Source organism: Gambusia affinis, linkage group LG05 (assembly GCF_019740435.1).
Source record: "Gambusia affinis linkage group LG05, SWU_Gaff_1.0, whole genome shotgun sequence".
NCBI lineage: Eukaryota > Metazoa > Chordata > Actinopteri > Cyprinodontiformes > Poeciliidae > Gambusia > Gambusia affinis.
This window is the reverse complement of record NC_057872.1, coordinates 1,546,421-1,570,658: the sequence shown is the minus strand read 5'-3', so window position 1 is coordinate 1,570,658 and position 24,238 is coordinate 1,546,421. Positions and strand designations below refer to the sequence as shown.

Sequence of the window (24,238 nt, the reverse complement as noted above, 5' to 3'; positions counted from 1 at the left end):
AATTTAGGGATAATTTGTTATGGTCAAACCATATATTTAACTTACTAATCTCTGAAGTGACTGTTGAGAGAAGATGCTCTAAATTGTCTCCTGAGGCTAGAATATTTGTGTCATCAGTGAATAAGATAAATTTTAATACATTGGACACTTTACTGATATCATTTATATAAAGATTAAATAAAACTGGTCCCAATACTGATCCTTGTGGTACTCCACAGACAGTCTCCTGCCAATCAGATTCCACATCTCCCAATTTCACAAATTGTTTCCGGCTCTTTAAATAACTCCTCATCCAGTCAGAAACTACTCCCCTAATTCCATAGCGTTCTAATTTTTTAAGTAGGATTTCATGATTTATTGTATCAAAAGCTTTCTTTAAATCTATAAATATCCCTACTGCCAGTTTCTTACTATCTGTTGCGTTGGTTATTTCTTCTATTAAGTCAGTTACGGCCAGCGATGTTGACCGGTTTGCTCTGAATCCATATTGACTGCTGATAAGTAGCGAATGTTTTTCTATGAATTGTTCCAGTCTTTTCTTAAAGAGTTTTTCCAGGATTTTAGAAAATTGTGGGAGAAGAGAAAAGGGGCATTAGAAAAATAGTCTTCCGAGTTTTTGCATTTTGTTGGTTTTTTTTGGTGCTGGGTTGTCATTATTTTGGCATTTAGTTTGATCTAGTGTCTAAAAGTCTGTTTCAGATGACTCAGTGGATTTAGGCAGCCCTGACAAGCAGCCCAAAACTAGAAGCAGCCAGAAATCCAGTCAGAAACCGACAGTTTCATGGTGGCAAGATAATGAAAACAGCAGTGGTGGTAAGTCTCTCGAAAGGACTCTTTGTATGTGACTATGACCTAAGAAAAAATACCACAAACATTTTCTTTTTTTACAATAATATAATTATATTGATTTCATTCTTGTTTTTCACACTTTTTCTCAACAAATAAACAAACAAAAAAACAAAACAAAGCCAACAAAAACAAACCAGAACTTTAATGGGGGTGGCAAGGTAGCCGGAATACAATCCAATCATTGACATCACATTTCAAATCAAAGCATCAATCGGAATTATAGGAAGGTTTACAAAAAATCTGGCATAACAGGCTTGATATATTCCATCCACTTTGACCGTATCTTGTAGAAAGTGTCCCTCTGCGTGTTGACAGAAAGAGACAGTCTTCTCAATATATTAATCTCTTTCAGTATGTTAACCCAGTCTTCAGTTGTTAGAGGTGTTGTAGCTTGTTGAGATGTAACAACACATAATTGTTCATTCACAAACATAAATCATTCTCACCACTCCCTCAACCTGCACTTCGCTTTTGGAGATGGCTTATGGTGGAGAAATGAACATTCAATGCACAAGCAACAGATCTGGTTGACATTCCTGTTGTCAGCATGCCAATTGCACGCTCCCTCAATGCTTGCGACATCTGTGGCATTTTGCTGAGACAAAACTGCGCATTTCAGAGTGGCCTTTTATTGTGGGCAGTATAAGGTACACCTGTGCACTAATCATGATGTCAGATCAGTATCTTGATGTGGCACACCTATGAGGTGGGATGGATTATCTCTGCAAAGCAGAAGTGCTCATTATCAAACATTTAGACAGATTTGTGGACAACATTTGAAAGAAATGGTAATTTTGCTTATCTGGAATGAATTTTAGGTCTTTGAGTCCATCTCATGGAAAATGGGAGCAAAAACAAAAGTGTTGCGTTTATATTTTTGTTGAGTGTATTTTTCATCCCTGGAAGCAAAAAGATGAAAAGGGCTCTTCAAATCCTCTCAAAACATTTAACCTGAGCAAAGGCTTTTCTCATGCCATGCAGTGTTGCATGACATGAGACCCATCACTGACATCAGTTTCCAATGGTGGAGATTTATCAGTTAGTGCTGAAGGCAGGTTTGGGTTTTGTCCATAAACAAGTTACCCTGATACAATGTACCCCTGTAAGGGGCTACATTTAGCTTTACTGACCAATGATCAGAAAACAAAGCTCTGTGCTCCTTAGATGACACATTCAGACTGTTAGATTACCTTCAGGCAGCACAAACATTCTCTACCCTTTCTTTCCTCATGCTGCCCATAGCAGTCAGGAGTGATTCCCATCATAAGCCTGTTACCAAACCTTGCAGCAAGGCTCTGGATTCACACATCAAATCTGACAAGATTCCCACAGCAAAGACTTTGGATGTTTCCCAAAGTCTGGAAAGAGACAGAGCTTCATCAGAAAGTCAAAGCAGTCCCACTCATGAAGCCCATCAGAAGGTTCCAGAGAGATGTCCTGTTGAAGCCAAAAGCATTCCATCTGCTAACACTGATAGTGCACTCCTCCAGAGAGGCATTGATGGTAACCTCACTCCAAATCTCAAACAACTGCTTTGTTTTCAGGAATAATCTACTATCTCTAAAGACAATCTTTCCTTGTGTTTGTATCCTTTATCTTCTTTTTGTTTTCACCTATCTTTGGTTGATGTGTTCTATGCCTTTGGCTCTATCAGCAATTGGCTAAAATACCTGTAATAAACACTTTAACACTGAGCAGCTGATTGTGGCATTTTGCACAAATATGTGATATTTTGTTTTTTACTTTTGCTGTAGATGTATTCTTGAAAATCAGAGTAAATGTTTCCGTCTCTAGGACATCACACTAGGTGTATGTTTGGGTTATTGTAAATAATTACCTGCTAAGCCCTGAATTCAATCAGAGATGTATTGAAATATTTAATGTTGCTGGAGTTGGATAAATATTGTTTATGAGAAGAGGCATTATAAAGTTTGTAAAATTTTCCCTGCATTGCAGGTAGTAACTACTGAAAGTTTAGCTGCTATCATCGAAGACACATGCTGATGTTTTCTTAATTTCTAGCTCTGCCAAGATCTGGAAAGTCTTTTGGAAAGTCTTTGAGGGACTCCCAGCCTATTCAAGAGGCAGATGACACAGGATGTTCTGGAATGGGCGACACCACAGGCAAGACTGCACACAGTGGAGAGGTCAACAGTGTTGCTCTTTTTAAACAGATCTCTAGAGGAAGTCTTTCCTTCACACATCCATCCCCATCTATGACAATTAAACATTTAATATGAGTTACTTTAGAATGAAATTATGAAACACCTAGGCTGCTTTCTGCAGCTTTTGTGGCTCATGTTTTCCAACAACTTCCTCATAATATTTCATATAGCATTGTGTTTGTCAGGAGCAGCTGTAAAAGCCTGCTGAAGTAGGTTCAGCATGGAGTTCCATTCAATCCAGTTATATCCTAGTTATAATACAATGCATTCAGATCCCGATCAAAATGAAAAACCTTTCCAGCTAAGGAAGCCCTGCCAAGTGCATTGAGTTATTGAACAGGAAGAAATACATAATAGTGAGGATGTGGGGACAGTAGGAAAGGAAGAACTGCCTTTTAACAAAAAGAAAATCCAGCAGCCAAAAGAATCTGGCTCGCGGTCCGTCAGGGAGGAGCTATAAGGCAATTTAAAGTTGAGCATTCTACAATGACAAACGTTACTCTCAAATGGAAAGCAACTCCCCTTTAACTCCAATCCTCCCATCCCAGCCAGTTCCCCTTCAGGTGTCAAAGAAACTAATCAAGCACTAGATTACACACTCTGAAGGTGTCAAGGAGCTTTATGTTATAGGTCATGACTATTAGAAAAACACTGAAATGTATAAGTTAGGGTCCCAAAGACCCCAATGACGAGAAACAACTTTGGGCTTGGTGTTCCCTCGCCTGGACGCAGGTCACCATGGCCCCACTCTAGAGCCAGGCCTGGAGGGGGGGCACGATGAGCCCGGCCATGGAGCCTGGCCTGGCTCAGCCCAAAGAGGAAACATCTGGCCCCCCCTCCCATGGGCCCACCACCTGTGAGAGGGGCCAAAGGGGTCGGATGCATTGTGTGATGGGTGGCAGCCGAGGGAGGGGACCCTGGCAGTCCGATCCTCTATTGCGGAAGCTGGCTCTTGGGACATGGAATGTCACCTCTCTGGTGGGGAAGGAGCCGAAGCTAGTGTGTGAGGTCAAGAGGTTCCGGCTAGAAATAGTCAGTCTCACCTCGACGCATGGCTCTGGTTCTGGAACCAGTGTCCTTGAGAGGGGCTGGACATACTTCCACTCTGGAGTTGCCAAAGGTGAGAGGCATCGGGCAGGAGTGGGCATACTTGTTGCCCCCCATCTCGGCGCCTGTACATTGGGGTTTACCCCGGTGAACGAGAGGGTAGCCTCCCTCCGCCTACGGGTGGGGGGACGAGTCCTGACTGTCGTTTGTACTTACGGGCCGAACGACAGTTCAGATTACCCACCCTTTTTGGAGTCCCTAGAGGAGGTACTGGAGAGTGCTCCTCCTGGGGACTCCCTTGTTCTGCTGGGGGACTTCAACGCTCACGTGGGCAATGACAGTGAGGCCTGGAGGGGCGTGGTTGGGAGGAACAGCCCCCCCTGATCTGAACTCAATTGGTGTTCTGTTGTTGGACTTCACCATGCTCAAGCCTAAGGGTGTCTATATGTGCACTTGGCACCAGGACACCCTAGGCCGCAGTTCGATGATTGACTTTGTCATCGTTTCATCGGATCTGCAGCCATATATCTTGGACACTTGGGTGAAGAGAGGTGCAGAGCTGTCCACTTACCACTACCTGGTGGTGAGTTGGCTGCACTAGTGGGGGAGGATGCCAGTCAGACCTGGCATGTCCAAACGTGTTGTGAGGGTCTGCTGGGAATGTCTGGCGGAATCCCCTGTGAGACGGAGTTTTAACTCCCATCTCCGGCAGAACTTCAAACACGCCCTGGGGGAGGTGGGGGACATGGAGTCAGAGTGGACCGTGTTCCGTGCCTCCATTGTCGAGGTGGCCTATCGGAGCTGTGGCTGCAAGATTGTCTGTGCCTGTCGCGGTGGCAACCCTCCAACCCGTTGGTGGACACCTTCAGTGAGGGATGCCGTCAGGCTGAAGAAGGAGTGCTATCGGGCCTTTTTGGCCTGTGGGAGTCCAGAAGCAGCTGACTGGTACCGCGGGTGAAGCGGCCTGTGGCCCGGGTGGTTGCTGAGGCAAAAACTTGAGCATGGGAAGAGTTTGGAGAGGCCACGGAGAAAGACTTCCGTATGGCTTCAAGGCGATTCTGGTCCACCATCCGGCGTCTCAGGAGGGGGAAGCAGTACAGCACCAACACTGTCTATAGTGGGGATGGTGTGCTGCTGACCTCAACTCGGGATGTTGTGGGTCGGTGGGCAGAGTACTTCGAAGGCCTCCTCAATCCCACCAACATGCCTTCCATTGTGGAAGCTGAGCCTGGGGACTCCAAACGCTGGGGTCGAGGTAGCCGAGGTGGTCAAAAAGCTCCTCGGTGGCAGGGCCCCGGGGGTGGATGAGATCCGCCTGGAGTTCCTTAAGGCTCTGGATGTTGTAGGGTTGTGTTGGCTAAGGCAACTCTGCAATATCGCATGGACATTGGGGGAAGTTCCCCTGGATTGGCAGACTGGGGTGGTGGTCTCCCTGTTTAAAAAGGAGGACCGGAGGGTGTGCTCCAATTACAGGGGGTCACACTTTTAAACCTCCCTGGCAAGTTTTAATTGGGGGTTCTGGAGAGGAGGGTCCATCGGATTGTTGAACCTCGGATTCAGGAAGAGCAGTGTGGTTTTCGTCCTGGTCATGGAACACTTCATCGGGTCGTGATCTGGAGCTCTCGCTGGAGCGGTTCGCAGCCGAGTGTGAAGCGGTTTGGATGGCGATCAGTGCCTCCATATCCGAGGCCATGGTCTTGATCCGGAAAAGGATAGAGTGCCTTCTCCGGGTCAGGGGGTGTCCTGCCCCAAGTGGAGGAGTTCAAGTATCTTGGGATCTTGTTCACGAATGAGGGAAGAAGGGAGCGGGAGATTGACAGGCAGATTGGTGCAGCATCTGCTGTCAATCGGGCGCTGTACCAGTCCATCATGGTGAAGAGAGAGCTGAGCCAAAAGGCGAAGCTCTCGATTTACCAGTCGATCTACGTTCCCACCCTCATCTATGGTCATGAACCTTGGGTCATGACCGAAAGAATGAAATCGTGGATACAAGCAGCCGAAATGGGTTTTCTCCGTAGGGTGGCTGGGCTCTCCCTTAGAGATAGGGTGAGAAGCTCAGTCATCCGGGAGGGACTCAGAGTAGAGCCGCTGCTCCTTCACATCGAGAGGAGCCAGCTGAGGTGGCACGGGCTTCTGGTTAGGATGCCTCCTGGACGCCTCGCTGGTGAGGTGTTCTGGGCACGTCCCACCGGGAGGAGGCCCCGGGGAAGACCCAGGACACGCTGGAGGGACTGTGTCTCTCGGCTGGCCTGGGAACACCTTGGGATTCCTCTAGAGCGGCGGTTTTCAAAGTGTGAGGCGCGCCTCCCCTGGAAGGCGCCAGAGCACGTTAGGGGAGGCGCGATGCGAGGGAAAAAATAAACCGGAAAAGCTATCTGCTTGCTGTCTACTGATGTGAGAGAAACGTCTTTTACGCACACGATCAACTCTGTGGATGTAGGAAAAAGTTGGTACTGTGGGATGCGCGTGTGGAGCGGGGATCAGTGGAAATGTTTCCCACCTTAGAGGATGTTTTGGCCAGTGATGTCAGTAACATTACTGACGTCAGACCACTTTTTTCATTAACGAGTAATCTAACGCGTTGTTATTTCAAATCCAGTAGTCAGACTACAGTTACTTATCAAATCAATTTTTGCGTTACTGTGCGTTACTATCTTCTTTTGTTATTTAATCGTATTTCCTCTACGCGTCTTGTCGAGTGACCGACGTCTCTATGCGACAGAAATGTAAACAATGGAGGGAGATGCGCATTTTGTTGGTGGAAAAACTGGAACTATTTTGAGTTTCTGTCGACAAGACAGCGGCTTTGGGCTTCATTTTTTTTAAAGTCGCTTGAAAATTTAACGAGTTGCTGGTTGCGCCTTTTTGGGCTCGTTTTAAAATCCTTCTCAGAGTTTTCCAGACAACAGTGGACCACACAAATTACTCACGTTTTTTGTTTTTTGTACAATCTCCTCTTCAGTTCAACCTTATAAGTGGTGACACATTGTTGATGTTGCCATTATAAAATAGCTTACAATTAGGTATTAGCAAAGATCAATGTGATTTTCACAGGAGGCGGAGCGTTGTTGTTAGCAGCTGCTGAAAGTAACTAAAAAGTTACTTTTAATGTAACTTAGTTACTTTCCAAGTCAAGTAGTCAGTAATATAACTAAGTTACTTTTTCAAGGAGTAATCAGTAGTTCGATTATAGTTACTTTTTCAAAGTAACTATGCCATCACTGGTTTTGGCCAGAGCGGGGCTGAAGGTGGAGTTTTTACAACTGGGGTTGGTTGGGGGGGGGGCAGCAGGCATTGTGCTCCTTGGAGGGGGGCTTACCCTTTCATACTTTGAAAACCCCTGCTCTAGAGGAGCTAGAAGAAGTGGCTGGGGAGAGGGAAGTCTGGGCCTCCCTTTTGAAGTTGCTACCCCTGCGACCCGATCCCGGATAAGCGGAAGAAGATGGATGGATCTATAAGTTGTCTGAAGTCATTGTCAGGGCAGAGGCACTGGTTCATCTAATAAATAATCAATGGTCCAGTTAGAGCTGTGGTGGGAAACTATAATGAACTGCAATAATATTGGAAACTAGAATGGCTCAAACTTCCTGATGATTTTTGTTTTTGTACAGAATCATCGAAGACACTAGGTGGGAACAAGAGCGCTATGGGCCTGGACACTCTAGAGGAAGAGGAGGAGAAAGCCAGGTTCTTTGCACAGATAGAGGCAGGAGCTTCATCAGCTATAGATTATTCCAAAATGAACAGAGAGTTGGATTCAAGCCGTTCTACCTTTGCCACTGAGCTCAGGTATGGAAGCAGCTAAGGGCATTGATTAGACTTTGAAAAAATCTTGTAAACATTCTCCAGATAGAATGCATTGTAAATTTAAACAGATTTCCCTGTGTGGAAGGTAGGTTCTGCTGTTCCGCTGTGAAGGGAACATACTTCCCCACAGGGGATTTGACAGAAATCAAATGTCATTTGACTGTTCTAACAATACTTTTCTGCACCATTGTGTGACCTTTGGGCATGATGACTCAGCCATCTGTGTGACGATGGTTCCTTGGTAAAGCTCTGGACTGTGAGTTGATGAAATCAATGAAATAGTTTCCTTGTAGGAAAGAGAATGGGCCAGCAGTGGAGCCTTCTGCTGCAGCAGAAGTTGTGGGAGAGTCTTTGGGTAGGTGGGCAGTTCTGACAAACAACCCTGTTAGAGTCTCTGGGTTTCCTCATCTCTCTTTTCTCTCAGCCCACTCTGGCTTCCCACAATGCAGTGAAGATTTTGAAGATGAGGATGGCAGAAAAGAGTCGCAAACGAAGGTTTGAAAATTTACTGTCTACCTATATTATCTTCTTGCTTGCTCTTATATTAACATTTATGTGTCTTCATCTAAGATGCATTAGCATGGCTGTAACTATAAATCCCATTTTAGATTTTTTATTATGAAATGTTAATGAGATCCCTTTTTCTATTTACTGTATTTTTAACATGTTAAAAATAGAGTTTCCCTACTGGTTCAAAATGATCCACACATGTAAAATGGAGAATAGCAGCTAAACTAAAGCATACCACACAGTTTTCATCATTGAGTTAGTGTGACCATAATATGTTGGATAATTTGGGACATGTCTATTTTTCTAGTACTAGGGATGGTCTTATCTTTCTTTCCCATGATCTAGCAGCCATTTTTTTGATACACAGGTACAGTCCAATACTTAAAGGTTAGTAGCACTTGAATACTTCATAGTCATAGTTCATAGTTGCATACTTGAATAGTCCAAGATTCGATCACCAATACACTTTCTGACGCACCACTTTGACTGTGACAGATGTCTTGCCTCAACCACTTGGACATCTCAAACAAACTGTGTCCTTACATTGAAACGAGAAAATCTTAAAAAAAGAAAAGAAAAAAAAGGGATTTTATGTAAAATGTTGAGAATTTGGCTCGTTAGTTGTTTTTGTTTGGTTCTGGTTAATTATGTGAGGGCAAAATCCAAGAGAAAAACGTCCTCTTATTCTTCAGAAACTAATTATTTTGCTTTGATCATCGGAGTATTTTTATACTAATATTTAAGCCTGTCGCGATAAACGATAAATCAATTAATCGTACGATAAATTAAAACTATCGACCTCATTTTAATTATCGGCTGTATCGCCTATTCCAGCCTTTTTCTCTTTCTGTTGATGACACTGAATGAAAAAAGGCTGAACTCCTCTGTTCTCCACTGACCCTCCCTTCCTCATTTCTTTAGTGTAATGTCCAGCGCACACTACGCGATTTTAGAATTGTCAGCCAATTGTCGGCCCATTTTCAAAACCTAAGAGATCACACATTAGCCGACAGAAATCCTAGGTATAACGGTTTGATCGGGTTCCATCGTGCCGTGTGGTGTCCAACAATGGGCACAAAATAATGGCTACAAGTTCAGTTAACTAATTTTAAAACCAGGCATTAATTAATGCTTTGCTACAATCTGCCTGCAATGCATGTGGCTCTAGTGTCAGCGTAACATCCTGACTGAATGAAAATTATTAGAACCTATTTATGTCATGTTAACAAAGAACAGCTGAAAAGTTACCTGGTTCATCAACTGCATAGCAATTTTCGCTTCAACTCCTCCCCTCGTCATTTCTATATTTCTATATTCTTTGCACGAAATGTTTTATAAACATTAATGTTGTTTCCACATACCATCTCCAATGTCGGCTGGACTTCGGGTTGCACCTTGTCAGCTGTTTGGGATTCCACTTTGTAATTTCCCCTCAGAAAGCAGGAGGAGAATCCCCGCTTTCTGATTCAACAAGCTGCGTTAACGCTCCCAGTCGGGGAAAACCCCAGATTTAGATCGGAGCGGCCACAACAATCTACTGTAACACACCATACACTACAGGATGATCAGTTACGAAATCACAAGCGACAATCTTAGAACTACCAACGTTCTAAGATTGTCGTAAGGGGAAAATGTAGGTGTGAACTAACATGTTGTGTGAACTATTGTAGTAGGTAGTCAGATGTGCCCATCTTCTCTATTTAAATCTAATGATTACTGATTACTAATATTTCAGATCAGTAGTGAAATATCACCTAAGCAGTGTGTCATTTCACAGACACACTGTATATGTCAAATGACTGACAAGGAGCTGCAGCAGCCAATACAGTGTTGCTTTCACTGTCATGGATCATGCAGACATTTCAGCAACTTAAAGTGTACTGTCTAAAATAGTTGTGCAAGTTATGCACATGAATACATAAGCTGTGATGGAGACCAAAACATTTCACAATTTATTTTCTCTTTTTCCATAATCATCTAAATATAGTTGAGCTTAATAGTATCTGTAATGACAGAAACTGAAAGAAGACATAAAAAATCACATTAGCTGAATTAATAATTAGTTTTTACTTGTTGCAATCTCTTCTAATACTGGCCTAACATACTGCCTAGTACACTGTGTGTATCGTCTGCTTTACTGAATAAAAAAGTCTACCTTGATCATTGCTATTTTTTGTTTTGCTAGGTTAGATATTGGCATTGTTTTATTGACCAATTGGTCAACTAACTGTTAAAATTCTGACATGAAAATGCTTCTGCATGACTTGCTGGAATAATCACAGTACATTAATAAGTAGTTGGTTTAGTATTTCTGCATTTCTTTTCATTTGTTTGGGTAATCATAATTTCTTTCTCTTTAACAGAACTTGAAATTGTCTCCGGCTCTTGCAAGAGGTAGGGGAATGAATATTTCACTGCTTAGGTGAGACTGTCAAATGTTCTGGCCCATTTCCAGGACTTTTTTTTTACCTGTGATATATGACATGACACATGTCAGATAATACTAGAGGAGAATGCTTCCAAGTATAGTCAGTCTTTGGAGCCAGGGTGTGTAGGTCAATGCAGCAAAACGTTGAGTTGAGTCAAACTGGTTTCCAACCTGGTACTGAAACTTTTCTGCGTTAAAAACCACCTAATGCATAATGCAGCAAAACGTTGCATTAAGTTGCAATGTTTTGCAACTTAATGCAACGTTTAAGTTGCATTGAGTTAAATGTTGCAACGATGTGCAATTCTGATATATTTCACATCTCAGTATTTCTCTATAACTCTCTGGATTACCCTGGTAATCCTTCAGTTGTTATGAAAATGCTGCATATATCAAACATGATTTAAAAGAAATTTGACGTCCTGAAATTGAGCATCTGTCTCTTTAAGAAGTTCCTGCTCGTTCTTACACTCTGCCTTCTGAACATATTCACAACAATGCATCTCATTATACCGTTAACAATGATTAACATCAACATGAAGACAACTCTTAAAGTGGAGGAAATGCTTTTTCAGATTTTCTCAGTTAAGAGAATTTTCTGTAACTTTATTTTTTGGCTTTGTGCACAACAATATAGTTATGGAGAATAGTAATATAGTATGAAGAATATGGGGGAAACATCCTAATTTCATTCTGATTTGTTATCAGACACTTTATGTTATGATTATGATTGGTATGTTAGTTTATCAGGAATGCTGTGGAGTCCATCTAAATGTGATTTCTGTGCAGGCCAATTATATGCACAGAGTGGAGGGTCAGAGGTGGAGGCTCTTCAGGAAGCATACAGACAGATTCACTCTGTGGAGGGCTGCGATGGTCACCGCTCTCTCCCTCTAGAGGATGAAGGGAAGACCGACTGGCCAGTCTCTACACCATCTCTTCCTCTGCATGCTCAGCAGTCTCTGCAGCCTTTTTCTACCAACGACTCAGGTCAGACACCACTTCGTGCATTAACTTTCAGCTGTTATTTTTCTTTTTTTTTTATAATCACATACAGTTTAAGCCAATATATTTCACATCTGTAGCTCAGCATGTGGGATTGTCATTTTTGCACCAAAAGGATTCTCCTTAGATGCCATGTTAATGTATTTTAGTACTTTTTGCCTCAGTCAGGGTTATTAACAGAACAACTTGACAGTTATAATTAACTTCTTGCACAGTGGAGGTTGCATTTAAATTTTTTTGAATTTACATTTTAGTTCTTCGTTAGATGTTTCTCACAATACACCATCATGCACATGATTCTATAAGCTATTAAATGACCAGTGTGGGTAGTGGAAGGACTGGAGGATATCTTTTGATATCCACTTTGTGTTCTGAAATTGTTCCATGTTCCCCTGATAGTTTGAGTCAACTCTCTGGAATTTTTTCCACTTTTGAGTTGCAAGTAAACAATTAAAATTAAGTTGTCTAATCTGAAATTTTTGTCTCATACTTTCTGCAGTAAAATAAAAATGCACGTGTTCTTATTTTTAATTAGCATTTTCCACAGCAGTCGTCAGAATTGGATTCTCTTGATTTAGGAGATGGTCAGAAATGGCCAGGCTGATTCCTGTGATGTCTCTATTTGGATGCTTCAGACTTGCCCACAGAAGAGGAGCTGATGAGGACCATACGAGCAGAAGACCACACCAGAGGCGTTACTCTGCAGCCTGTCAGGTCAGATCCATGGACTTCTACATCCAAACATTAAACAGTTATCACACAATACAAACTAGAGTCATGAACAACTCACAGATGTATTATAAAGCATATTATAGTACCATTATTAGTGATGTTGACTGAGAAAGAAAGAACAGTCAGTGTCACAAGCAATGCTGCTTGATTATTGAACTGCATAAACCATTTTAGGTGTAGCTATGTAAATATACAAGTATAAAACAATCTTAAAGGAGTTTGTAATCTCCCTTACAAACAATAAAGGAGATTTAATAGAAATGCATCAGGTTTTTTTGCTTTAATTTTATGTTACGATTAATTAATAGTTATAGAAGTGACAGCGTATAAACATGCTAATTACCAACTGGAAAATATGAAAGCTGTTTAGGAACAATGTATACTGTACTTTTATCTAATCAGCAATGATGGCCATTTCTATCTGATGAACTGGTTTCAGTCAGGAACTGAGGATGTTCCCACGTGTGACTCCATCAGAGCTGGACCTGGAGCAGCCTGGACAGAGCCACTCTAGAACCACAGAACCACCTGACCTTGACCTGACCTCCAGTATCAGGAAGGAAGTGGAAAGACTAATGCAGGAACAGAATAAACATTTTCCCCAAACTCTGTCACTGGTTGGTAATGCAAAAAAAAAAAAAAAAACTGTGAGGAAGGCCAAACTCTGAAAAGCAGACACACATACACACACGTGCATGCATGTTTTGAAATTCAATTTGCTTATACACCCTCTTCACAGACATCCAAGGGCTCCTCTGTGTTCCGTTCCTGCATGCTGTCTGAAAGGAAGCTTCCTCTCACTCCATCCAGAGGCAGGTTCGGGGACAGCAAGGCAGCTGAGAAGATTAGCAAAGCTGCTCCACCCAAAGCCCCCCCCTCAATAAACAAATCCACCAAAAAACAAGAGCAAGATAGTGGTGGTGCTGCAGGTCACTGTTGTCCCTGACCATCTCAACGATATGTTTGTTTTATAATAATACTGTTGGCTGTATGTGTGAACATATGGTGTGTTTGGCCAGCAGAGTCAGGTGTAAGGGTAAGCAGTGACCTGGTGGTTTCCATTCAGTCCCTAGTGGCTGTCCTCGAGCAGCAGATACACACCAGCAGTCTCCATCATGCTGCGCCTCAGGACTGCAGCTGTACACAAGCCCCTCCTCAGGTCGCAGTAAGACAACAATTCACCACAGTGAATATCATGTATTTTATGTATCTACCTGCACTCAGCAGTACAGTTAGGCCATGGTGTGTACATGACACAGAATCAATCAGTCTGGGCTGGATCTGCTGGTTATCTCAGGTTTATGCTCCCTGTGTTGAGTTTGTTCAGATAGTGTTCTGACTTCCAAACGATCCAGGACAGTTCTGTGATTGAGGCATTAAGAGCACAGCTGGTCCACAAGGAAAAGGAGCTGCAGATGATGAAGCATGATGCTGAGGAGGTCAACTCACTGAGACAACAGAACTACCTGCTGCAGAGCAAGGTGCAAAACACACTTCATATTAGACTACATAGTTTCTAACAGAAATATTCCTCTAGTGGTGGTGCTGCAGGTCTAATTTTCACCTGCACTCACCAGCTGATATTTACTCGCATAAAAACGAGTTTACATGACATAATCTGTTCATTCAATTAGAGTGGCTCCTTCTGGTAGCCAACCAACACACACGCCCGCACACGCACACACGCACAACACTGATCTGGGTTATAATGACAGTGTTAGCAGACACTTTGCAGTTAAAAGAATCCTGCTAGGTCTTTATTCATGGAAAACAGTTTCCAAACACACAGAGTGAGGAAATGAACATAGTCAGGACTGTTGTGATATCTGATGCCCATTTATATCCAGGCAAATTTGTGAATGTTTGCTTTGTTCCACTCAGCTGCGCAGTGCAGAGGAAGCCAGTCAGAGGAGATGGCTGGAGGCTGCAGATCCTGGCAAAGAGGACAAAATCCAGCTAATAACGAAAGAATTGAAAGAGCAGGAGATGCTCATCAAAGGTTACCAGCAGGTCTGTCCCCTGTCTGCTTGATCCTCATTTAGTTTTTAATTCCTTCTCCTCGTACACGGGTTTAGTCAACCTCTCCTCTATCTCTGTGTCATGTAGACCAAAAAATGTGTAAAAAAACACATTTAGTCTGAAGTCTGAACACATGTCTCATTTCATCTAGTTTTTATGTCATTGCCATGAGACATGCATTATAATTCTGCACTAGAAGTAGCCAGACATAATAAATCCAATTCAAAGTCATTGAAGCACATCACATTCCCACCACTCATGGTCCTAGTCCAAACAGACCTCTCTACAGATGCTGCAGTCAATACTCAGGCTTTTGCTGTTACAGTGAGGAAAATAAGTATTTGAACACCCTGCAACTTTGCAAGTTTTTCCACTTAGAAATCATGGAGGGGTCTGAAATTTTCATCTTAGGTCCACTGTGAGAGACATAATCTAAAAAAAAAAAAAGAATCTGGAAATCACAATGTATGATTTTTTTTTAAGAATGTATTTCTGTGTTACTGCTGCAAATAAGTATTTGAACACTTGCCAATCAGCAAAAATTCTGGACTTCAAAGAGTCCAGAATTCAAAAAGTCCGCCTCTAAAATGTCCACCTCCTCTTCACGTATTATTGTAAATTAGAAGCACCTGTTTAGGTTGTTAGCTGCATCAAGACTCATGTCCACTCCACACAATCAGTACCCGTATTTTCCGCACTATGAGGCACACCTACAATAAATGGCCTATTTTAAAACTTTTTTCATATATAAGGCGCACCGCATTATAAGGCGCATAGAAGAGACGCTACAGTAGAGGCTGGGGTTACGTTATGCATCCATTAAATGAAGATGTGATAAAGGGAATGTCAACAAAACAGTCAGATAGGTCAGTAAAACTTTATTAACAGATTACAAACCAGTGTTCTGACAACTCTGTTCACTCCCAAAATGAATAAACAGCTGTTTTATTGTTTTCCCCAAGGTAAAGTCAGTGACGTAGTAACATGTAGTGCAACATTTATATCAAATAGTGGAGGGGAACTTTTCCTCGATTCAATAAACACATAAAAAAGAGTCTGATACTGTTATGGTGAGTCAAACATTAGTGCAGCCACAATATAGTAACACTCTAAATAGTGCAAAGCAATAACAATATATCAATAACTCAATGTTGTTCAAACATTAATGACCTTATTCACAATATGACCAACCTTGTTCAGCTGTAAACACACAAAATAAACATGTAAAGCTCACTTATTAATTAATTCCTCGTCCACGAATCCCTCGAATTCTTCTTCTTCGGTGTCCGAATTAAACAGTTGGGCGAATACAGCATCCAACATGCCCGGCTCCGTCTCGTCAAAGTCATCATTAATCGAGTCAGTGTCGCTGCTGTTGTCCAGCAGCAGCAACAATTCCTGCCTTCTTGAAAGCTCGGACCACAGTTGAGAATGATATATCAGCCCAGACATTTACGATCCACTGGCAGATAGTGGTGCATGTCGGTCCGGCGCTGTCTCCCCATCTTGGTGAATGTGTGTTCGCCTTCTGTCATCCACTGTTCCCACGCAGCCACCTTCCCACGCTAGACACCAATATCCAGCCGCTAGACACCAACATCTAGCGACTGAAGTTCTTCTTCTACGGGCTAAAATGAAGTCGGCGGCTGCTTACCGTAGTTGTGAGACCTGTTGTGGCTCAATATTGGTTGAAGGTTTTATAGTGCAGAAAATACGGTTAAGTCTACTCCAACTACTAACATGGCTAAGACCAAAGAACTGTCCAAAGACACGAGACTAAATTGAAGACCACCACAAGGCTGGAAAGGGCTACAGGGCAATTGCCAAGCAGCTTGCTAAAAAAAGATCAACTGGTGAGCAACTATTAGAAAATGGAAGAAGCTGAACATGATTGTCAATCTCCCTTGGACTGGGGCTCCATCCAAGATGTCACTTTGTGGTGTATCACCTAAGGAAGGTGAGGAATCAACCCAGAACTACATGGGAGGAGCTGGTCAATGACCTGAAGAGAGCTGGAACCACTGTTGTCAAGGTTATTGTGGGTAATACACTAACATGTCATGGTTTAAAATCATGCATGGCACGGAAGGTTCCTCTGCTTAAATCAGCACACATCTAGGCCCGTCTTAAGTTTGTCCATGATAAGGCGTGTCACAATAATCAATAAATCAATTAATCATGTCATAAATTAAAACAAGCTCAATAATTTGCCAGCACGCCTGGTTTACCAGAGGTGGTTTGCACGTCTGGTTTACAGACGTGTAAACCAGAGGTGGTCTGCACGTCTGGTTTACAGACGTGTAAACCAGAGGTGGTCTGCACGTCTGGTTTACAGACGTGTAAACCAGAGGTGGTCTGCACGTCTGGTTTACAGACGTGTAAACCAGAGGTGGTCAATACGCCTGGTTTACAGGCGCTGTAAACCAGAGGTGGTCTGCTCTTTGTTTCTTTCTGGTTTACGGGATGACGAGTAAACCAGAGGTGGTCTGCACGTCTGGTTTACAGACGTGTAAACCAGAGGTGGTCTGCACGTCTGGTTTACAGACGTGTAAACCAGAGGTGGTTTGCACGTCAGGTTTACAGACGTGTAAACCAGAGGTGGTTTGCACGTCAGGTTTACAGACGTGTAAACCAGAGGTGGTTTGCACGTCTGGTTTACAGACGTGTAACCAGAGGTGGTTTGCACGTCAATGCACCAATGGTCCTCAATGATGCATTGAGGACCATTGCGGCACGTTTTGAGCATCTAGCATGGCGAGATTTGAACAGTTTGGAGCGTTTTGAGTGATTGAAGCTTCAAGAGCGTTCAACAGAAAACAATGACAAGAGCTGACATGCTCTTGACACGCCTCCAAATAGACTTTGAACGTAAACCGGACACACAAAACACTATGTTTAGAACAAAATTTCAAGCGTCTGCATTCAAAGTCGAACTTGAAGCATCTGATACATTTCTGACGCGAGTAACACTTTCTCCCAAACTCTCTGTGTTTGGGAGATGAAGAATAACACTATCTCTACTGTGAAGCATGGGGGTGGAAGCATCATGCTTTGGGGGTGTTTTTTTTCACGTAACAGGACGACTGCACTGTATTAAGTAGAGGATGACAGGGGCCACGTATTGCAAGAATGTGGGAAACGACCTCCTTCGCTCAGTTGGAGGATTGAGGATGGGTCATGACTGGATCTTCTAACATGACAATGACCTGAACCACACCGCCAGGATATGTGCTTCGGAGCACTTTGTAGTGGCTCCATAAGAAGCATATGAAGGTTCTGGAGTGGCCTATCCAGTGTACAGTAAAACTGAATGTGTCTTACAGGAAAATGAGAAGTTGTATGTAGAGATGAAGGCTGAGCAGAGCAGGAGTAAAGCCATTCAGGACGCCATGTTTAATGAGAACCAGGGGCTGCTCAGCCAGCTGGCTGTCACCAGGTAACTGCTTGCTCAGCAGAGCAGTGAGCTGTAAGAGGTTTTATCTCTTATTTCTGTCAAATGTTTTTTCTCACAAAAATGTTTGTGATTTCCATCTTCATCAGGGAGCAGCTGAGAAGAAGCTCCAGGCCTGTGAGCAACTTGTGCGCAATGGATCACACCAAACGCATCTCTGACTTGTTGGCTCAAATCAACACCCACCAGGTTTCTAACGTGAATAAAGTGTGTCTGTGGTGCTGGTCCCAGTCATCTTCCATATTATAATGTGTGTGTGCAGCAGAACGAGGCCAGGCTGTGTGAGGAGAACAGCAGGCTGGAGCAGGAGAAGCAGTCCCTGCAGGTGGAGTTGCAGCTGATGAAAGAGGAGCAGCAGCTGGCCAAAGTGCAGGGCTTCTCCATCTCAGGTCACAGCAGCTCATGGCTGGACGTTGTATAGCTGCCTTACTCAGTCCTAAACTTGTTCACATGATGAACATCTACATCACCTGATTCAAGCTCTGGGTTTCCTGGAGCTGAGAGTCCTTCCAGACCGACTGCTGGTTTGATGTGTTTCAGGGGGAGATGAGATGTCTGAGCTGCAGGGCCTGCAGCAGCAGCACAGGGAGGAGATGGCAGCTCTCAAGAATAAGCTGCAGTGGTTTGCAGAGAACCAGAAGCTGCTGGACAGAGATGCTGCCCGGCTAAAAGCAGCAACAGCTGAGATATTCCAACTCAAAGAACAGGTGGGGATTCTCCCTCATGCTGTGTGATTATGAAATGAAGACCAAACTGTGGAAGGATTTTGTCTTTAGTTTGGGAGCAGCATATGTAAGGTTCCATGGAGATAAAAAGGTGTTTGTCTCTTAGCTGAGACTCAGATGGACGTCTTCCCTGCAGATGTGATTTCACATAAAGACCATGTTCAAACTATCAGGTTGTGTTTTCTTGTTTGGAGTTATAGTATCATCAGACATTCAGTTGAAATTGAATATACAAATAATACATGACTGCATGCCGATTTATTTTGAGAAATATTTTAGTCTCTCTTTGTCTTGGGTGTAATACTTAGATAGCATTCGACCTAAAGTCATTTTAATTAACATTTTACCTTTCTCTAACATAGAAGGTACTCTTGAATTTTTGGTTCTGTTTTGTTTGTTTCTCTCCTCTATCTTCTCAAACCTCCAGTTGGTCATGTCTGATCAGAAACTGGCCACTGAGCCAGGTTCTAATTCTGCTGGAGGTTTGTCTATGCTAGACGACAGTTTTTTTCTGTTGCTACATGTACACTGAGTATGAGGGATTACTGTAAAGTAAATGAGACAACAGAAGGGATTGTACTTTCACTATGTGCTTCAGGACTGAATGCTCCTCATGAAGCTTTCACTCAGTGACTCAATTTTCTGGTGGGTTTCTTTAAACAGAAACTTTTCTAAAGTATGAATAATGAGCTGAACTTGATGTGTTATTTGATAAATAGGATCAATTGGGATGTATGTGTGATTGGATTGAATGGTCTTTTTTATATAGTACTTGACACTTGACTCTGTTGTGAATCAGTGCAATATATATAAACTGAATTGAAAATTGAATCTCCCACCAATGTTTTCCTTTTTGTAACTACTAGCTGGCTTCTGGTGTAAGTCTGGTAGGATATTTGACCTCTCGGGAATGGTAGATGTCATTGAAATAGTCTGGTTGGTGGCACAGACTGAGGTCTTAAACTCGACTGCTGAGGAAAGAGTTAGAAAAATCTCTTAAATTAACAAAGAAAAAGTAGTGAAGAGAGTTATTTTAAAGGCAGAACCGTCATGGAAATAGTTTTTTCATGATGTTAGGTTTTAGGTTTTAATGGATCATTTCTCTGGATTGTGACCTTCAGGAACTGTTATAGCTGCAATAGCTGAAAAATAATTGTTCAAATGAACGATTTAAACAAAACGAAACTGTTCTATTAGCTATAATTCAAGTTGAGTTTGTAGAATGTCAACTTCAGTCTAGCATTGTAGGCAGTGACTAGCAGCTTGTTTTTGTTCCAGGTGGAAAACCTGAAGAGGGAAGTAGGTAAAAGAAGCACCAATATGCAGAGGAAGGCCAGAGACAGACCTGCAGACACAAAGAGAATGCAGGATCTGCAGCGGCAGGTTCCTCCAGACCAAACACATTCATCAGACTAGCCCACTCCCTTTTATGCTTCTGCAGTACAGCTAACTGCTCCTGTACTCACCAGGTGAAGGAATTGGAGCAGATCCTGAGAAGCAGGAACCCAAACTCTCTACCAGCCCTTATCTATGCTGCAGCCTCGGCCGCTGGCAGGGAGGCCACCTCCAGTGGGACGCACCCCCCCAGCACAGTCAATGTTTTGCTGGAGCGCAGGATTCAGCGGCTGGAATCTGAGCTTGAAAGTCACGATCAAGAGGCCAAGCGAACCCTGAGGGCCATAGAGCAACAGTTCCACCAGATTAAGGTCAACATGAGAACATTTATGACACCTACCTCTGTCACTTTTAGATGCTTATATATAAACCTTTATTCATACAAGAAAATTCTCTTGACACTCTTGATTGGCTCATTGACATTCATCACAACAAATAACATAAAAAGAAAATTATTAGTTTTCTGCAAGAAAGTGTCAGGAAAAGGACTGGCACATGCTGTGTATTTGTGTATTGTGTTCTGCAGCTGCGCTACGAGCAACAGATATGTGAACTGGAGCAGCAGCTGGCACAAAGACAGCTGCCTGTAGCAGCGGCCACGGTGGCGGAGGCGGGGACAGATGCATGGATGTCTAAATGTCTGGTTCTGGAAGAGGAGCTGCGGCAGGTCCAGGACAGACACCAACAGAAAGACAAACGTCTGCAGGACCAGATAGAGTCTCTGCAGCAGCAGCTCAAACACAAGGTCAGGCTGGATGACTGAAGCTGAAGAAAAGCAGTTGGTTATGGTGTTTCACACTTCAGCAACAGGGCCAATGACATCATACAGTTATTGATTATGCAATAAACATTATATTTTGTCAAATGGCATCATCAAAATTGTCAAGGAAATATATATCAGAATTGTATATAGTATACTTTATTTACTTTATTTATAGAGCCTTTTGGCTGTTTCACCATTGAACTATTATGAAGTCTATTGTGAAATCATATAATAGAGCTGTTATACATGTTGGGTTCTGGATTCAGACCAGAACCAGAAGCGCTGAAAGGTCTGGGATCTTTAATGTATTGTAGTCCTAAGACTACAGTGATTGATAAAATAACTTCTCCCAGGCACAGCCGAGTCCAGGGCGACACCAGCGCCAAACTGAGGCGGCATTAGGAGGCCGGATCAAGTGGCTGAACCAGGAGCTGGCCACTAAGAACCGCACCATTCAGGAGCTGAGCCGGACCGTAGAGAGGCTGCAGAGGGAGCCCAGGAACATGATGTCTATGCCCCGCCAGCGATCAGAGAGCAGAGCGCAGGAATCTGCTGCTGCAGCAGATAGCAGCACACAAGCAGAAAGGTTTCCTGCAGCTCAGTATGAGAAAACCTACCAGCCCTCTGTGTTCACAGGTCTGACTCTGCTCTGCATCACTTCATATAGTCCTACAACTGGTCATACTGATCAGCAATAGAAGCCAAGCTTCTCTTTTTCGCTCCCCCGCACCCCTCCTTTTTTCCTCCCTACTCGCTCTTCAGTACGCTCTACCCTCTTCGCTCTGACTAAAAGTGTGGATGACTAAAAGTTTCCGGTATTCTCAAATCCAAAACTTGTCAGCACTGTTATGGCCATAATCATCTACTTCCGTGAGTTGTGAAGTTCTGCTAAAGAAACACATCCAGTTTTGACACATTCATACAACGTGTCTCTCTGTTGGTGAGAAAAAGTCCTGTAAACACCGTTGTGCATGAGGGCGCACAGAGCCTGTCTTTGACACAGCAAAGATGCATACACTGCGCGTGGTTACGCATGCAACTTGTGGATTCATGTCAAAATAAACCCCAAATGCCTTATATCCTTATGACAGGACACATGTTGGCTACACATCGGTGGCTTTAGATTTAGTTTCCGAGTTGACCAGACAGAAATATTCCAGAAAAAGTATACAGGCATGTCAAAACGAGCTCAAGTCTCTTTGGATATTAATGGCTTGGAAAAGGCCATTTCATAACATTATTGGTCGAATACGGTGTCAATCAAAAGGGGGGGCTCTAGGCTACCCAATAAAAGCGTCATAATGGATACTGGCAGAGTTTAAACCCTTAAATCTCAGCTCCGGAAAATACAATGGAAAAATGGCACGTGGGCGTTCCGGTGCGTGTTAAGAGGATAACTAATAATTGATTAGAAAATTAATTACTTAATTACTTAATTAATCCACCCATTTTCAACACGCTTATGCCTAGTGGGGTCGTGAAGTGTGCTGGTGCCCATCTCTAGTGGTCAACAGGTGAGAGGCAGGGTCACCCTGGACAGGTCCGCCAGTCCATCGCAGGGCAACATAAGCTACCTGATGTTTTACTTTAATGAGGCAGTAGAGGTCATGAGGTCAGTCTGCTTTTGACTTCCTGTCTGGTGGATGTCCCTCCTGCTGTCAGGAAGCCAGGTCCCTGAGCTGCAGCAAGAGAACAAGGCTCTGAGTCGGTGTATGGAAGTGCTTCAGCTGCAGAGTGAGCAGAAGAAGGAGGAACTGAAGGCCAACGCTGTTCAGTCAAAGGAGGAGCTGTGCAGGTCTGTACATCTGAATCAGCTTACTGACATTACAGGGGCCTCATGTAAGAAAGAGCGTGCAGTTTTCACACTAAAAATTGTCTTACGGACAAATTTAGAAAAGTGCATTGAACAAAAACATTCTGATGTATTAAGCATTACGTACCTACACACCTTTCCCTTATAAATTCCGATTAGTAGTAAATAGAGCGCAGCTGCTGGAAGGGCGGACCAAATTTGCATATGTAAATATATGTACTAAATTTACATTTACATAAATCGTAAATTTATGTTAATTTACAATTTACATAAATTTGTAAATTTCTAAATATACACTTAAATATATGTATATTTCAATATATATATGTATATACATTTAAATACAAAATGTAAATACATTTAGTGTTTACATTTAGTAAATACTAAATGCAAAAGTATTTACATACTAATTTACATATGTATGTAAATTAGTATAAATACCCTGAAGGCTGCCATCATGTAAAGCAATAACTATAGTGACAGTCCTTGCTTGTATCAGTATTTAAAATAATAATAATTGCATATTTTATTTAAAAGGTGTTTTTAGGGCACAAAATATCATCTCACAAAAATTTTAAATAATAAATTTTAAAGAAAAAATTCCAAAATATAGTAATCCAAGTGTAAATACTTGTTTTGTACAGCAGAGCATTCAGCCAGGATTTAAAGAAAATCCTGGCCCAGAGAGTCCTTTGTGGTGTTTGGGGAATAAAAAGAATATTTTATTAATTTTTTATTTATTAGAATAAATAGTGGACGTTTACTCTAAACAGAGGAATCGTGTACAAGTTGGAGATGCTTTCTAGTCATAAAGCTGGGATGGCTCAACTGTCTTACCTGCCAGCAATTCCATCTGCACTGGTAACACATGCCTCCATGTTAGTTCTGCGCTAATAAACGCTAATAAACCATTATCAACATTGCCCAGCAGATCTGAACAAACACTCCCTCCGAATCAATCTGTTGGCAATGTTCTTCAGTTCCAGAGTGTTCCAAATTACACCGCATACCTTTGTGCATCTACATGTGATCAATGTCTACACGTCTTGATCACCTTAAAAATAATAAAACCTGACATGCTTGGAGTGAAACTGTGGATCCAACTTTGTTTTCTTTTACTGACACTACAGTGTCAGTAAAAGTACTACATACACTGTAGTGTATGTAGTATGAAAGACTGTAGTATCAGTCTTTCATACTATGTATGAAAGAGTGTGAAGTTCCACAGATAAGCTTTTCTTGCACTTTGGTGCACAGATCAGTTATATCTTTATGTAACAAAAACTGAGAAAATTTACTATTTACATTCAAGTGAGATTTTTACATCCTTTTATTTTATTTATTTTGTGTGTGTGCCATGTTATTGTCTGAGCAATAACATGGCTCAGACAATGTCATTGTTTATGTTTAAAATTATGAAAAACAATGGTTTTGATGTTTCTTGTTCTAAAAAGCACTGAATGGAGTTAGATTTCAGTGTATTCAGTGTTGATGATGGTTTATTAGTGTTTTGCTGAGTTTTAGCGCTT

The 24,238-nt window shown here is 42.4% G+C and overlaps 1 protein-coding gene across 13 annotated transcripts in view; it reads left to right on the top strand.

Annotated features, from left to right (window-relative positions):
• cep162 (centrosomal protein 162) overlaps positions 1 to 24,238 on the top strand; it is a 32,604-nt gene that overhangs the window by 5,215 nt on the left and 3,151 nt on the right. For 5 of the 13 annotated variants that reach the window (XM_044116252.1, XM_044116251.1, XM_044116248.1 and 2 more), the window contains 23 exons: positions 690 to 813; positions 2,092 to 2,352; positions 2,872 to 2,973; positions 7,673 to 7,850; positions 8,162 to 8,223; positions 8,293 to 8,363; positions 10,742 to 10,772; positions 11,596 to 11,796; positions 12,447 to 12,525; positions 12,983 to 13,160; positions 13,283 to 13,472; positions 13,563 to 13,708; positions 13,899 to 14,024; positions 14,425 to 14,553; positions 17,886 to 17,998; positions 18,103 to 18,202; positions 18,276 to 18,402; positions 18,554 to 18,720; positions 20,017 to 20,121; positions 20,208 to 20,444; positions 20,660 to 20,878; positions 21,250 to 21,532; positions 22,559 to 22,691. In XM_044116252.1, the coding sequence (XP_043972187.1) occupies positions 690 to 813; positions 2,092 to 2,352; positions 2,872 to 2,973; positions 7,673 to 7,850; positions 8,162 to 8,223; positions 8,293 to 8,363; positions 10,742 to 10,772; positions 11,596 to 11,796; positions 12,447 to 12,525; positions 12,983 to 13,160; positions 13,283 to 13,472; positions 13,563 to 13,708; positions 13,899 to 14,024; positions 14,425 to 14,553; positions 17,886 to 17,998; positions 18,103 to 18,202; positions 18,276 to 18,402; positions 18,554 to 18,720; positions 20,017 to 20,121; positions 20,208 to 20,444; positions 20,660 to 20,878; positions 21,250 to 21,532; positions 22,559 to 22,691 (3,362 nt within the window). The remainder of the gene's footprint in view (positions 1 to 689; positions 814 to 2,091; positions 2,353 to 2,871; positions 2,974 to 7,672; positions 7,851 to 8,161; positions 8,224 to 8,292; positions 8,364 to 10,741; positions 10,773 to 11,595; positions 11,797 to 12,446; positions 12,526 to 12,982; positions 13,161 to 13,282; positions 13,473 to 13,562; positions 13,709 to 13,898; positions 14,025 to 14,424; positions 14,554 to 17,885; positions 17,999 to 18,102; positions 18,203 to 18,275; positions 18,403 to 18,553; positions 18,721 to 20,016; positions 20,122 to 20,207; positions 20,445 to 20,659; positions 20,879 to 21,249; positions 21,533 to 22,558; positions 22,692 to 24,238) is intronic. The other 8 variants (XM_044116255.1, XM_044116253.1, XM_044116259.1 and 5 more) reach the window with 6 other exon arrangements.